The sequence below is a fragment of the Vavraia culicis genome (genome assembly GCF_000192795.1).
Source record: "Vavraia culicis subsp. floridensis unplaced genomic scaffold supercont1.37, whole genome shotgun sequence".
Taxonomy (NCBI): domain Eukaryota; kingdom Fungi; phylum Microsporidia; family Pleistophoridae; genus Vavraia; species Vavraia culicis.
The window spans coordinates 44,553-58,471 of record NW_007360640.1 but is presented as its reverse complement, the minus strand read 5'-3'; the positions used below and the strand labels follow the sequence as shown (position 1 = coordinate 58,471).

At 39.4% G+C, this 13,919-nt stretch overlaps 3 protein-coding genes across 3 annotated transcripts; 2 read left to right on the top strand and 1 right to left on the bottom strand.

The window, feature by feature from the left end:
• On the top strand, window positions 1–348 carry VCUG_01954 (uncharacterized protein; the record flags this gene model as incomplete). Its single annotated transcript, XM_008076777.1, has 1 exon — window positions 1–348. A coding segment is annotated over one exon (348 nt), but the record flags the coding sequence as incomplete, so codon positions are not given.
• A 1,446-nt stretch (window positions 349–1,794) lies between these two features.
• VCUG_01953 (uncharacterized protein) lies at window positions 1,795–3,737 on the bottom strand. Its single transcript, XM_008076776.1, has one exon. The coding sequence runs from the start codon at window positions 3,657–3,659 to the stop codon at window positions 2,229–2,231; it is 1,431 nt and encodes a 476-aa protein (XP_008074967.1). The 5' UTR covers window positions 3,660–3,737; the 3' UTR covers window positions 1,795–2,228.
• A 1,017-nt stretch (window positions 3,738–4,754) lies between these two features.
• On the top strand, window positions 4,755–7,416 carry VCUG_01952 (uncharacterized protein). The gene has a single exon (XM_008076775.1). The coding sequence runs from the start codon at window positions 4,841–4,843 to the stop codon at window positions 6,863–6,865; it is 2,025 nt and encodes a 674-aa protein (XP_008074966.1). The 5' UTR covers window positions 4,755–4,840; the 3' UTR covers window positions 6,866–7,416.
• Window positions 7,417–13,919: the final 6,503 nt, after the last annotated feature.

Genomic DNA, 13,919 nt, shown 5'->3' with positions numbered 1-13,919 from the left:
TCGAATATTAATCTGAAAGTTTTGGTGATTGATGCACAGTTCCTATATGATTTTAACAGCATTTTATTATCGATACCATCTCTCGAAGTACTCAAAATACGGTATTCACAACTAATCAAGATCAATTCGCAAGCACAGAGAGATAAGATACGATTACACGAACTATTCATTGAGTGCAGTGATAATCAAATTAACAAATATAAAACATCGAGGACTAAATCCGAAATTCATTGTTTTATACAAAACGTTGCACTTTACATTGATTTTACATCGTTTGAACGTCTTGCGCTTGTTTCGATCAGTCAATCGGTGTTCATCGACGCTGCGACTCTTATGGTTATCAAATAAAATTTTTGGTGCTTATTGGATTTTATTTATATCATTTGACTGTGTCACTACTGTTTAATCAATTTTAATGCTCATATTCTTTGCAATATTGTAGCTGTTTGTCTTGTAGGAATTTAGATCTTATATTCTAACAACGTATGGCTTCATGCTGTCATCTAATGAGTAGCACTGACAGTTGCATATGTTTATACTGCCTACACCGTATATACGTACTTGAGTACTTTTTAATTAGGATTACGAGAGAATCGTACAATCACACCGTGCTGCTGTGTAGTGATACGATGTGTTCAATGAATGATCAATTATTAATTCAAAACAGTAGTTTATAACTATTCAAGCATTTGAATGCCGTTTGGATCACCAGAACACCGTGTTGGCTATACACGCTTTCAAAAGAAGCGATTTCTACTACGTTGTGTGTGGGCAATCCGGGTTGTCAAATCTGAGATGGCAGAAAGGCTATTCTTATGGAAGCATGAAAAGCAGTTTCATACGCGTAAATTTTACTGTTCATCTATGCATCTTGACAAATTTTTGTTTATCCAGTAGTTTAAAGCGGATGAACTGCATTAACAAAATGCGTGTTGATGCATTCATGTGTGCTTATCACCTGGCTGGATACGGTGCAATCATCCACTATACGGGAGAAAATGTCTACTACACGAAAAAAATAGAGGAATAGCACGGGTATTTCTCTGAAAAGGCCAAAAATGGGTCAAATACCGAGTATTTTTACTTGGCTGGATGTTGGATTGCCGAGAACCACGCTTATTTGTGAATCTCCGAGCAGAAGTGTTCCTTGAGATGCTCTTGGGAAGATGCCATGCAAGTCACGGCTCGCGTGTTAAGGTTACCGTTACGATCTCAGCGTACCTTTTTTTGTGAAGATAGTACATGCGTAGGAGTTATGTGAAAGAAGCACTAGTTTTCTCCATGAACCTAAAGTCCGTGGCCATGACCAGTCTCAGCGGTCCAGAAAAGCGTGCTTGCTTAGGTGTTGCATTATGTGTCAAATGAATGTAATTTTGATAAAAAACGTAAGGTCACCATCCTTTTATTTACTCTCAAACAGCTTTTAAACACATCCACCCATTTAAGCTTCTTTGTACCTAATGCCAAAACAGCGTTCCACAATTTCACTGAATAATCATTAAACTCGTGCTGTAGTACATTTGTACTCTCATCTCTGAGTACAGGTATATTTCACATAATAACCTCGAATGCAACCCATATTCTGTATCTTGAATTGTATTCTGATCACGAATCCCTTTTGTGAGGTCTGTAGAACTCCTTTTGCTGAGCGATTTATCAAAAGTTTTATGGATACCCCAAATACGAGCTCGCTGTCACCGCAGTTCAAGTATACACCGTAATGTTTTCCCTGTATTACCCTAACGCATACGAATCAACAACAAAGTTTGTTTACAAATACTCACAATCGATACGCATGTATAAATTAACTTCAGAGATTCATTCCGCTCCTGTATCAACTTGCAAAATAAATCACATTTTTTGTAAAACAACGATTTATTTTTCCCGTAACAAAAAGAGAAAAGCATCTGCACCGTATTCTGCGAGTTAAAGCCAATTCAGGTAATCATAACCTCCGATCAAAACACCACATTTCCTTTCCTAGTTAAGATAACCGTTCTTAGGTCTTCTCTTTTACGTTACAAACCACTAACATTTCTGCTCAGTACCACCCATTCATCCATTAAAACACAACGTACACCCCAATTAATACACCAACACGCATTTATTCTAATGAATGCTTCTATAACACAGTTACACCATTTCTTCAATTTTACCTTTGAATTACCTTAATTACATTTTATTAAACAATACCATAAATAGTAAGTAGTACAGGAACAATCACTAACTCACAGCTCAAACACATTTTTCTCTATTCCTCTGAACGGACCATCCTTATAAAACATTTTAGGTCTAAAACTTTCCTGTTCATGCAAAATAGGGCTGTTCCTGAATTTCCTATAGAGCGCTTCTATTCCCTGTATGCTAGCGTACGTAACCTCTGCTATCTTATTCGATGAGTACTTCGTCCATCCCCTTCCATGGACCTTATAATAAAACGTGCACAAATAATCCGCATTAACAAAGTTAATGAATGCGTAACCGACATTGCACTCATTCAGGAAGTCCATGCGAAGATACAGAAAGTCGTAGCAGCCGTAGTGATCCTCGTTCAAGAGGTTTATGAGCATTGCCGATGTGTATTTGTTTGGTATGTTTTTTAGCATCACTGTTAGTTTGCTGTTTTGGTGGATGAGGGACGGTGCGATTGTGAATGGGGTGGATTTGAAGTATAGTGCAGCCTTCAAACGCACAAGATGGCTCGAGCACAGTGATGAGCCAGTAGTGGCACAGCTAGCACCGTGGCGTGCACTAATCCGGTTTGTGCTCACCGCACTGCAACCATCCGCATAACCGCACGTGTTCTTAGGCCGTACACCGTATGCCACACCTTTTCCCAGCACATCCCCACCATGTCCTCTTTTCCGGCCCAGTTCCAATCCGTAGTTTTGTTTGTGCGTGAGATACGTTGGAAAAGAGAACTTTTTCTTTACTTTATACTCGTTTACGTCAGCCTTTATGCTTTCGTACCGTATTTTATCCAGGTATGTGCTCACAGGTCTGTGATCAAATACATTGCTGTTTATGCCCACATTTTCTTTATCGCTGTACCCGTCCTGGCAATCATCTGTATTCGCACCACTTGAACCATTATTTTGGTCATTCACACAGTTGCTACTTCCTCTGCTGTTATTTTTTTCTCCACGCCCCTCCTTCCCACCTTCACCCCCATGCTTTTTACCACTATTTCCTCCCTTACCTTCATCTCCACACTCCTTCTCTCTTCCTTTCCTACACCCTTCATCTCCACACTCCTTCTCTCTTCCTTTCCTACACCCTTCATCTCCACACTCCTTCTCTCTTCCTTTCCTACACTCTTCATCTCCACACTCCTTCTCTCTTCCTTTCCTACACCCTTCATCTTCACACTCCTTCTCTCTTCCTTTCCTACACCCTTCATCTCCACACTCCTTCTCTCTTCCTTTCCTACACCCTTCACCTCCACACTCCTTCTCATCTCCACACTCCTTCTCTCTTCCTTTCCTACACCCTTCATCCTCAATCACCCAACAGCCTATCCCATCCTCCTTACCCAAATAAACCAATCCAAACCACTCCAACCCAATCTTTCCCAACACATTCCATTCCAACACCCCATCATCCCTATCAACTCGTGCACACCTCTTCTTCCTTCGTACTGCTGATGAACTGTTACTCATATTTTGGGGTGCCTTCTAACCATGCACATTTTATTTTTATCTTTAGGATGATAGTCGTGCATGATGTGATGCGATACCATTGCTGGTGGTGTGGTACTACGTGGTCGGTGTACTACGGTAATACCAGGGATTGGTGAGGTACCATTACCGTACCGCAAATGTAATATCACTGTTATGGTAGTATTGTTGTACCATCACGGTATTATTGTGTGGAAGGATGGATTTAAAACAAAAATTGAAGGTACGGTTTAAGACAGGTAATAAAAATGGAACAGTACCACAAAAACATGAACAAGCACGTAGTACAGTACAATGCACACCAATAAAGCACATGTTACCGTGCACAGCACGTATCCTCTTCATTAAAATGCATTTATCTACTGCCTCACACCACATCTCCAGAACAAATACACCCTTCTAATCCATCATCCTATTTTATGTTTCCTTATCACGAATGATATTTCCTTTTCCAACGCAGTGAGAAAGAAGGTAACAAAAATACCATTCAATCCTTAATTTAAGGTTACAATACGTGTTCAGCGCTATATATGCAGTAATGCATAGCATTACTATCATTTTATGCTAATTTAGTACAAAAGTATATTTTTGTTTTTGTGCTCATATCTCTTTGATGCGTTTGATCGGTAGAGCCGTAAATAAATTTGTTATGATTGTTGCACAGGAGCGTTCTATCACGGTTTATGATACGTTACGGTAATTGTACGTTTTGAAGCACACGGTCCTTCACCACGGATCAATGCTGATTAGATGGCAACTTGAACTAAAAAGGCACATGAAGAATTATAAATTGTAATGGGGTGAGATATGGGCTGAACATGCAGTGCAATGGAATACCGGAGTAACATCAATGCTATGAGGTACAGACCGTAACACGCACCAAGTAAAATGTGCAAGTACTGAATCATACATAGTATGAGCATTACAGCACGTACACGCGATGTGATAGGCCGTTCACCACTTCTCATCTTCTCATCTCCTCCTCATCTCCTCATCTCCTCCTCATCTCCTCCTCATCTCCTCCTCATCTCCTCATCTCCTCCTCATCTCCTCCTCATCTCCTCCTCATCTCCTCCTCATCTCCTCATCTCCTCCTCATCTCCTCCTCATCTCCTCATCTTCTCATATTAAAAACCGTACAACCCCTAACAACAAAAAAAGCAATGCTCCCCACAAAAATGCAAAGCATAAAAACGGTGAAAATGCACACCGCTGACATCAAAGCACTTTCAAACACCTCCAAAACAATCATATCATGCTCGCGTGATAAGACACTGTCATTCTTTACGGATGATTTGGTGTTAATGGGAAGAGTGGAAATGAGCTTTGGGTATTTGACAGCTCTTGCTGTGGATGAGCGGTTTGTGTACGTGGGTAGTGAGGAAGGAGTGATCAGCGTTTATGAACGGAATGATGTCGAGGATTACGTTGGAAATGAGGATGGGGCACGTGTAAGTACAGGTAACGGTGAAGTAGGTACGGGTAGAAGTGGTGAGGAAGTGGATGGAGAGGAGGGGCTGGATAAAAGTACAAATGTGGATGGAGAGGAGGGGCTGGATAAAAGTACAAATGTGGATGGAGAGGAGGGGCTGGATAAAAGTACAAATGTGGATGGAAATGAAAAGATGTGCAAAAATGGAAGTACTGCCAAGAACACCTCAGAAAATAAAAGTAAAAGAACCGGTGAGCTCATTCCGCACACATACATCATCCACCATACAAAAAACGTAACATCACTCGTATCAGACAACTCACTCCTCATAAGCGGGTCATGGGACAACGACATGGTAGTTACAGACATTAGCACACATTCTAAAGTGTACAGCTATACGCATCCAAGCGGTGTGTGGTGCGTAAGAAAAGAAGGTACGCGTATTTACACTGCATGTATGGATGGGTGCATAAGAATGTTTGAGGATGGAGAACTGAAGGAGTGTGTAAGCGTACATGGGGGGTGTGTGCGTACAATGATTGTGTGTGGAGAGAGAATGGTTGGCGTAAGCAACGATGGACGGGTATTGCTGTGTGGGATTGATGACAAGACCGTGGTTGCATCGCGGATGCTTGGTGTGTATTGCTACGATGTGCTGGTGCTTGGTGATGGTTTGTACACGTTCCTATTCCTTGCAGATGATGGAGTGGTGTTTATAACGGATCACTGCTTGGGCCGTATGCGTAAGGCATGCATCGGAGAGTTCTGCTGGTGCGTGGTGAGGGAGCACGAGCATTTGTACTTCGGGAGCTCCAAAGGGAACGTGATCAGGATTGCTGTTGATGATTTGATAGAGCACAGCACGGATGTGATGATGATCGAGAAGGGCGTTGTTGTGAACGCTCAAAATGATGTGAATATTGGTAAACAGCTCGAGGAGATAAAGAGTAAGATCAAAGACAGCAAGGACTACAAGATTGAGGGTACCACGCTGTTCCAAAAGCAAGGGGACACGTGGATACAAGTCGGTGAGGTAATGGGTAAGCGAGACAATACTTTCACCGTTGAGCTGGACAATAAGAAATTGGAACTGAGCTTTGACAACGATGAAAATGTGTACGATGTGGCAGACCGTTTTCTGCGTGAGAATAAGCTTGGCGATGAGCACAGGGGTGAGATCGTTGAGTTCATACGGCAGAACTTCAAGAAGTGCGGGATGAAAAAGTTCAAAGACATCGACACTGTTGGATTGAGGAAGTACATTGAGGATGAGGACCTTGTGAAGGTGTTAGAGAGTATCAAGGAGCATGGTGTGAAGTACGGTGGTAATAGCAGTGTAGATGGCAATCAAAAGGGTGTTGCTGGGGAAGGTGCAGTCGTAAACGATAAACCTGATGCTTCTCCCACAGGTGCACCTGTCAATGGCTCAATCGATTGCATCCCTAACATGCAAATGTGCGTTCTGGAATCAAAGCTCAAAGCACTGTTCACCGACCAGGATGATAATTTCTATATCATCGACATTTACAGGTTCCTCTCGTTGTACGGGTTGCCCATCGACTACTCGTTCATACTTACCTACGCACCAAAGACAAGGAAGGAGAAAATTACGTTTGTCATGCTCGTGTCCAATTTGTACTTCTGTCCCCCTTTCGATCTGGAAATGGTTCACGGGAAGATTAGAGAAATGGTTGGTGCTGTGAGCGACAATGTATGGAATGTGTACGAGGAGAACAGGCGGAGTAGCAGTGCTTAGTGGCTGTTGATGAGGGTGTGTTAGTTGTTTATGCGTGTTTGTTCGGTATTTGTACTTTTGGACATGGTTTTGTTTATGCACATGTTTTGTGGAGTGTATGTGCTTTTTACTATCTGTGGTAGCTGGTCGTGTGCTGAAGCAAGTAATCTTAGTAAATACCGTGGTGGTTTGGCAGACGTACATTTTAGTTTACTCATCGTATTAAGCACAAGTGTTTGAGCTCTTTGCTTGGATAGTTCAGTTATTGATTGGTGTGCCACAATCAAATCTTCATCTTTCTCTTAAGTGCTGCATGCAGATGATTTTGTTGTAAATCTGGTAATTTATGCCTCTTTCACACAATGATGCATTTTATATTCGATCTGATCCTTAAACATGCTAAAGCACGGCATGTCTGCAACTATCAAGGTGTATCTCCATGAACTAAAGGCTAGTGGTTGCGGTCGGTTCTATCTGACAGAAAAGGTGTAGCTTGCGTAATATTGGTATCAGAAGATAAGTAAATGGCATTTAATAAAATGGTATCAGAAGATAAGTAAATTGCATTTAATAAAACAATCAGATATATTTCTTATCATGTGCTAATAATGGGGCTGTTGTTCGACCTATAGCATTTTTCTGGAGTATTACGGCAGTATTCCACTGATATTATCCTTGCAAGAAGCTTTGATTGGTCTTTTCGTAGCTTTCGCGCGGTGAATGGTAATTATCTATCTAAAGGAGACGTTAGTCCGTGCACTAGGTCAATCTATCAAATGAAGTTGCCTGTACCGCTAGCTACGGTTCTAACCAAATACCAGTTAACATCTCAATAATGGTAAATAGATCCGCTCAACACTCTGGTAACATCGATCTACCACTCTAACACGCTTGTTCTGCATATTTCCGATCAATAAACTTTGTGGATGGTACACAGCCACTTTCAAATTAGGTAGAAGTGATGGCATGCTTAGATCAGCAATCCCTTGCTAATACATTAGCAATAGCTAGTGCTTTACTGCGATCTCTTTATTATTCCCAACTCGTTGTGTGACCTAAAAAAGCTGTGTAATCGTGATCCTTGAACAATAAAGGATGAAATGCGCACCAATGTACCGCAGATATGGTTGTATTCCAAATAAAAATACTAATTTGCTAATGTGATGGACCTATCTGCTAGCATTAGTCACTCCTCAAATATCAATCACGGTGTAGGAATTACCTGAACAAACCTATCGAGCACCAGCGAACAGTAACCGTAAATCAGTGCGAGCACCTGTGAGAAAACAGTATTTTCCACTAAGAGAACATTAACCTATTAATTACACGCATATAATAAGGGAATATCATGCTGCCTGTAGGCATCTGCAGAAGATGGTTAGTTTAATTAGTGAGCAGCATTGAATTGATAGCTAGTAAATGGATGCTAAGTATCCATTAAGGAGATCAAAACTATATAAACGGTGTTAGTATGTTTCTCATGAATAAAATTTCCATATTTGGACTATTGTTTTATATTATGTACGTGATGACATCTTGGAGCTACAGCAGCTACAGTAGCGGATCACGTAGAGGTGGTCGTGGTGGCAGTTCTGGAAGAAGATCGAGTGGCAGCTGTCCGAACCGATCATCAGGGTCGTGTCCAAGAAGCTGCTGCTCTGGGTAACAGCTTTTAAATAAAAACGAAATTACGAATTTGTACGATTATTTGGATCAAAACATGTGAAAATGTTAATAATTGGTAATCGATACTTTGTTGCCATCATAGTTGCTTAGTTTGGCAATAAGCACAACATCCTATCATCGATCAAAATGCAACACTGCAGAGTTTCTGTGTTATATTTGATCAGGAGCTACCACATCATTTGTTTATTTGTTTGAAGACATTTACAAGATATGGATCGAGCAGACCTGCTCGATCTTGAAGGTTAAGACTTCACGAGTTTGATCGATAGATGCACCCATTCACATGCTTGTAGGTTTGAATAGGCCTTGAACGAGGATACGAACTTTTCAGTCTTTTCCCCGACAGAGCAAAATAAAAACTATTTGCAAGTCAGTACCTTTTATTGCTACCAAAAAGAAAAAACCTACCACATTGCTGTTTTAGTACATTTTGTTAAATTCAATCAAATAATACAAAACTATTCATTTATTATTGTTACTGTGGGCAGACCGTCTACTCAATGTCAACGCAAAGTAACAATAATTTTATCAATTATGTGTACCGTATTGGTAATGAACGTAACTCCTTTATGTCTTCGTTCAGTTAAACCATCTTCATATAAAGGACCATGCTACATAGAAAACGATCCGGATAGACCAATAATATCGCGCATCTTTTTAATCTACTATCCAAGTAGGCTCCATGATTTAATGGCCTAATCAATTTCATTAGCACTTTCGTGGTCACCATTAATATAAGCTACCCCCAACGAGTGACAGCATCTCTCCTTAATCTGGAAGTAAGCATTGGTAACATTGAAGATAATCATAAACCAGTTATCAAAAGAATGAAAAGGGACACAAACATATAAATAGATGCACAAATACCGAAACAATGAACACAACAACATTTATTAGCTTTTTACTGTTCTTCGTAAATCTTTACCATGTTGCTGCTGCTGATGCAGAAAATGGAGAGGTAAAGTCTGCACAGAGCAATCCCTCGAAACAAACTGCTGAAGAGTCGGATGAAAAACCTATCAAAACCGCTGATGGTATGTGTTTCTGTCCCAAGTGCAAGAAAACCTTCCCGCCTAATGAAGAAGGTGAATGTGTCTGTCCTTACTGCTCGAGTAAAGATAAAGAAGAAAAATAAATAGCGTTCTAAACACATTTTGGGATGGTTCTCATCCAATATTTTGTGTCCATGCAGGAACTACTGCTGTCTAGGAATGGATGTGACAGTACAATATTTAGATTTGCTCGTGTCATCTTCAACGACTTGTACATTGCCAGTCTTTGTCGGTGATGTGGAGTTAAAAATATCAGTGCTCTGCAACGATATGTGTTATATGGGTGTTGTGGTATGAAGAGGTAGATAACCATGCTTTTGGTGGATGCTAGTGTTTTTGCTGCAAAGAGGACTTGTAAACATGTCATATGCTGATAATGCAGTACCTGTAACCATATCTGACTGTTTTAGGGTTATAACTGTTGGTCTGTCCATCTTCATTCATTGCTGGTGTGGTGAATTCGTAATTTATACAACGAGAATGCGATTCTCAATTAGTGCATGGCAAGGATATTTTTGCTTGTCTCAAGAGCAGTAAATGTTTTCTGCTCATTTTATAATATGTTAAGACATGTGGTGGTTCTCTTAAGTCACATATGGGTGTTCTTTACGATTACAAAGCACACATTGTAGCTGCTGTGATTAGTTAAGGTTTTTGCCCTTGAAATTACTTCTCTCCGGGTTAAAGTTAAACGGGGATCTTCGTGTAACAAAATTAATGGTCATGAATGATACCACCATAAGGAAAGGCATATTTGTGTAAAAGTGGTATGGACGTAAATAAACATACTTTTGGCAAGGGAAGACACGATTAGATCACAATCTGCTGATCCATTGGATGTTGTTAAAAACGGGCCATATCACGAGGTATTTGGCACAAAAGTAATTGATTGTTACATTTTCAGCACCAAGTACGTATGCATTAAATAATCATTTGCTCCTAATCTGTTACTTTTGAAATGAATGACGTTCTTGCATCTCTACAATTCTAAATTTATATCTCGATGAAATCCTGTTTTATGGTTGTTCTGCATCTATAACGATCAAAACTCATCTTTTGGCAAATACTACAGCACAAATACTTTTGGGAAGTGAAATTAAACATATTGAAAGCTGTAACTACCAATTAACTACTGAATATGGATGATATACATCAAAGTATATCAATGAAAAGCTACCAAAAAACCATTTGCGTTTGTTATTATATTATTTGTCTGACGAGCTTCAACTTTAACAATGTGACAGTTCATCAGATAGCCTGTACAAAAATCTGTGCTGCACCCAGTTAAATATTAAAAAGTAAGGGAAATGGCATTGTAAAAGGAGATAAAAAAAGTATATAAAGACGCGAATACGCTTTTTCATGAAGAAATTCAGTGTCTATCTTCTTCTCATCCTTGCTACTTCAGTGTTTGCCTATTATTATGGGGGCTCGAGATCGTATAACCCATATAGTGGTTACGGATCATGTTCATGTGGGCGATCGGGATGCAGAGGCTGCGGTTATGGTGGCTATGGATCATGCTCGTGTGGCCGATCGGGATGCGGAGGCTGCGGTTATGGTGGCTATGGATCATGCTCGTGTGGCCGATCAGGATGTGGGGGTTGTGGATACAGGTAATCTAGGTTTAAAGTCTGAAGTGTTTCTATACGGGAACAAAGACTCATTCTGTTCACACTAACAGCCTTAACTACAATCTCAAAATGATTAAACGCCAAGTAAATAAGTTATGTCAGTTACAAAACCTATTCTCAAGCTCATGCTGCAAATCCAAAATTGTGGTATTTCTTGCCCAATAATAAGTATAAATTGCTGTCAAGTGTTTCAAATTCAGCGTAATGCTGTCTCATAAACTAGTATTTATGAGTTATTTTATTTTGTTGTGCACGTGTCACCTACTTCCTAGATACTACCTGTTTGATTCAGCGTACCAAATTCTTTAAAAATAGAAATCAACATTCAGTACTTCATTCAATCAAAAATATCGATTAAAGATCCTATGGCTTTGAGACAGGGCCTACCAACGTACATGTATTTGAATTCTTATATCAAGCATAAAAACATCTTATCCAAGGCAGAGAAAAGGTTATCTGCCGCATTTAATAGGTAAAAATATGCTACATCTCCTAAATGACCGACAGATGAAACATTTTACCATTTAACACTAAGGCTCATTGATATGTAAGTAATAGAGGAACATTTTACAAGCTCTTAGTTGCTGGACTGTTTAAACATAGCTGGTAAATAAAGAAATAAGTAAGGCATGTACTTTAAACTTTTTTTAATGAATTTACTCTTCCTCTTCTTCTTCATCTTCTTTCTCATCTTCTTTTTCTTCGCCTTTTGCAGCAGGTGCTCCAGCTTCCTGTGATGGAGGCGGTCCCTGTGGTGGACCCTGTGGCGGTCCCATCGGTCCTTGCGGTGGCGCTTCCATTGGTCCTTGCGGTCCCTGTGGCGGTCCCATCGGTCCCTGAGGAGGAGCCGCATCGGAAGAGGACGGTGGGTTGGAAGCATCTGAGGCTGCTACATATAGAAGGCTAAGTAGTATGGACAGTACTGTGAAATGCATAAGTTCCAAGTTCTATTTCTTTATATACTTTTGCTGTGGCATCCTCCTTTAGGTTTATTCGTTTGACCTTTTCTTCGATATTCATGACTTGTATTGTTCGCAGCTGCCATTGGATATCGCATTCTCGCCTTATTCATGAAGTTGACATTTGATAGCACTGCATTTTCGTTGGTTAGCATTTTTGCGAACGGTACAAATTACCATCGTGGGATGCGTGAATCCTATATATCATTGGTTGGTTTAATGGAAAAGCAATTTATGAATTAGTGCAACGTATAGGTGATGAATAATCTTTCGATCCTCATGTGTCAGGTGTCAATCGAATTATATCATCGACATGTTTTCATATAGCACAATATGATACAAATGACAATATAGTGCGCATATTATGACATATAACTAATTAATATGTGCAGAAAGATCAATATTTTGGCAGTACTGTAATGATAAGGTCTCTTTATTACAATTCGCGTTTCTAAAGCGAATAATTGCAGTTATTGTTTCCCATGATATGGAAGTGAAAACATAAACCGTAAATAATGGAAACAAATTATTTATTTTTGTTGATTGGTACCAAAGTTATGAGATTTGCTATCTAATTTAGGTTCGGCACCACATCAGGTTGCTGAACCTACCCAATTTAGAAATCGATTTAACATGATAAATTCACATCAGCCTTTCTTTTGTGTCAAATACATGGAGTCAAAGTAATACCCACCAATGATATCACCAGACTGTCATTCCAATGAATAAAAATGCTTATGGCGAAAAGAACTTACCTCTAAAGCTGTACATCAGGCTTTTATAGGAAATAGACATGATAATAATTCGTTACTGTATGTGAAAATGGTAAAGTTACGTTAAAATCTCCAATTCTGAGAACACAATCATCGTTCGATGCGACCTATGAATGATTTATAAGAATACAACAGGTGGTTTGGAGAAATAATTGATGTGATGTGCAGCAAATCCAGATAAAGGATCAAATGGTGTGCATTGCATCAATATCAAGTGTATTTTGCACTGATCTAAACTTAAAGATTGTATATCTACCAAATTATGGGCGCTATCTGCGTTATTTCTATTTATAAAACTGAAGAAAGTTGAAATACTCATTAAACTATATTTACTGTCTTTAATGTCCTATATTACTGTTTTCCAGTTACTTCCACATATTTTGGTAAGGCTAATAAATTATTTTAGTTTGGTAATCATATAATTTTTGTTTGCTTGTTGTGGTTTTCATCTTACGGAAGCACTTTTATTACCGCACTAGTATCTTCACATTCCATGACCTTGATATCACACTGAGATAGAAAATTGTTGGATCATGAAACTTGTCTAGCTATTTATGGATGAGGCGCTGTTCACACTAGAGCAGTGATTCTGGTTATACGAGATATTATATGTGGTGCTTAAGCCATGTGTTAATACTAAAGCGCATTTATATGAACTATCTCACCAGTTAGCTCTATAAAATAGACCACAAACGTTAAAATCAAAAAACCGATCTACTGATATTGAAAAATAACGTGTAATAAATCACAAATTTACTAAAAACTATGTTTAATCATATATTTTACTATTCGAAAATGCATTTACTTCTCGTGTCCACATTTCGGACAGCTTTTACCATCATCGCTTTCTGATTCCTCATTAGCTCCGCCACTATTACACGACCCATCTTCCTTTTCTTTGTCGTCACCAGATCCCGAAGATTTGCCCATCATGCCAGATCCCTTCTCCTTTGCCTCTTCTCCTTCCTCTT

What these genes read in the sequence shown, in the direction of transcription:
- VCUG_01953 (XM_008076776.1), bottom strand. Translation starts at nt 3,659, where the DNA reads ATGAGTAACAGTTCATCAGCAGTACGAAGGAAGAAGAGGTGTGCACGA.
- VCUG_01952 (XM_008076775.1), top strand. Translation starts at nt 4,841, where the DNA reads ATGCTCCCCACAAAAATGCAAAGCATAAAAACGGTGAAAATGCACACC.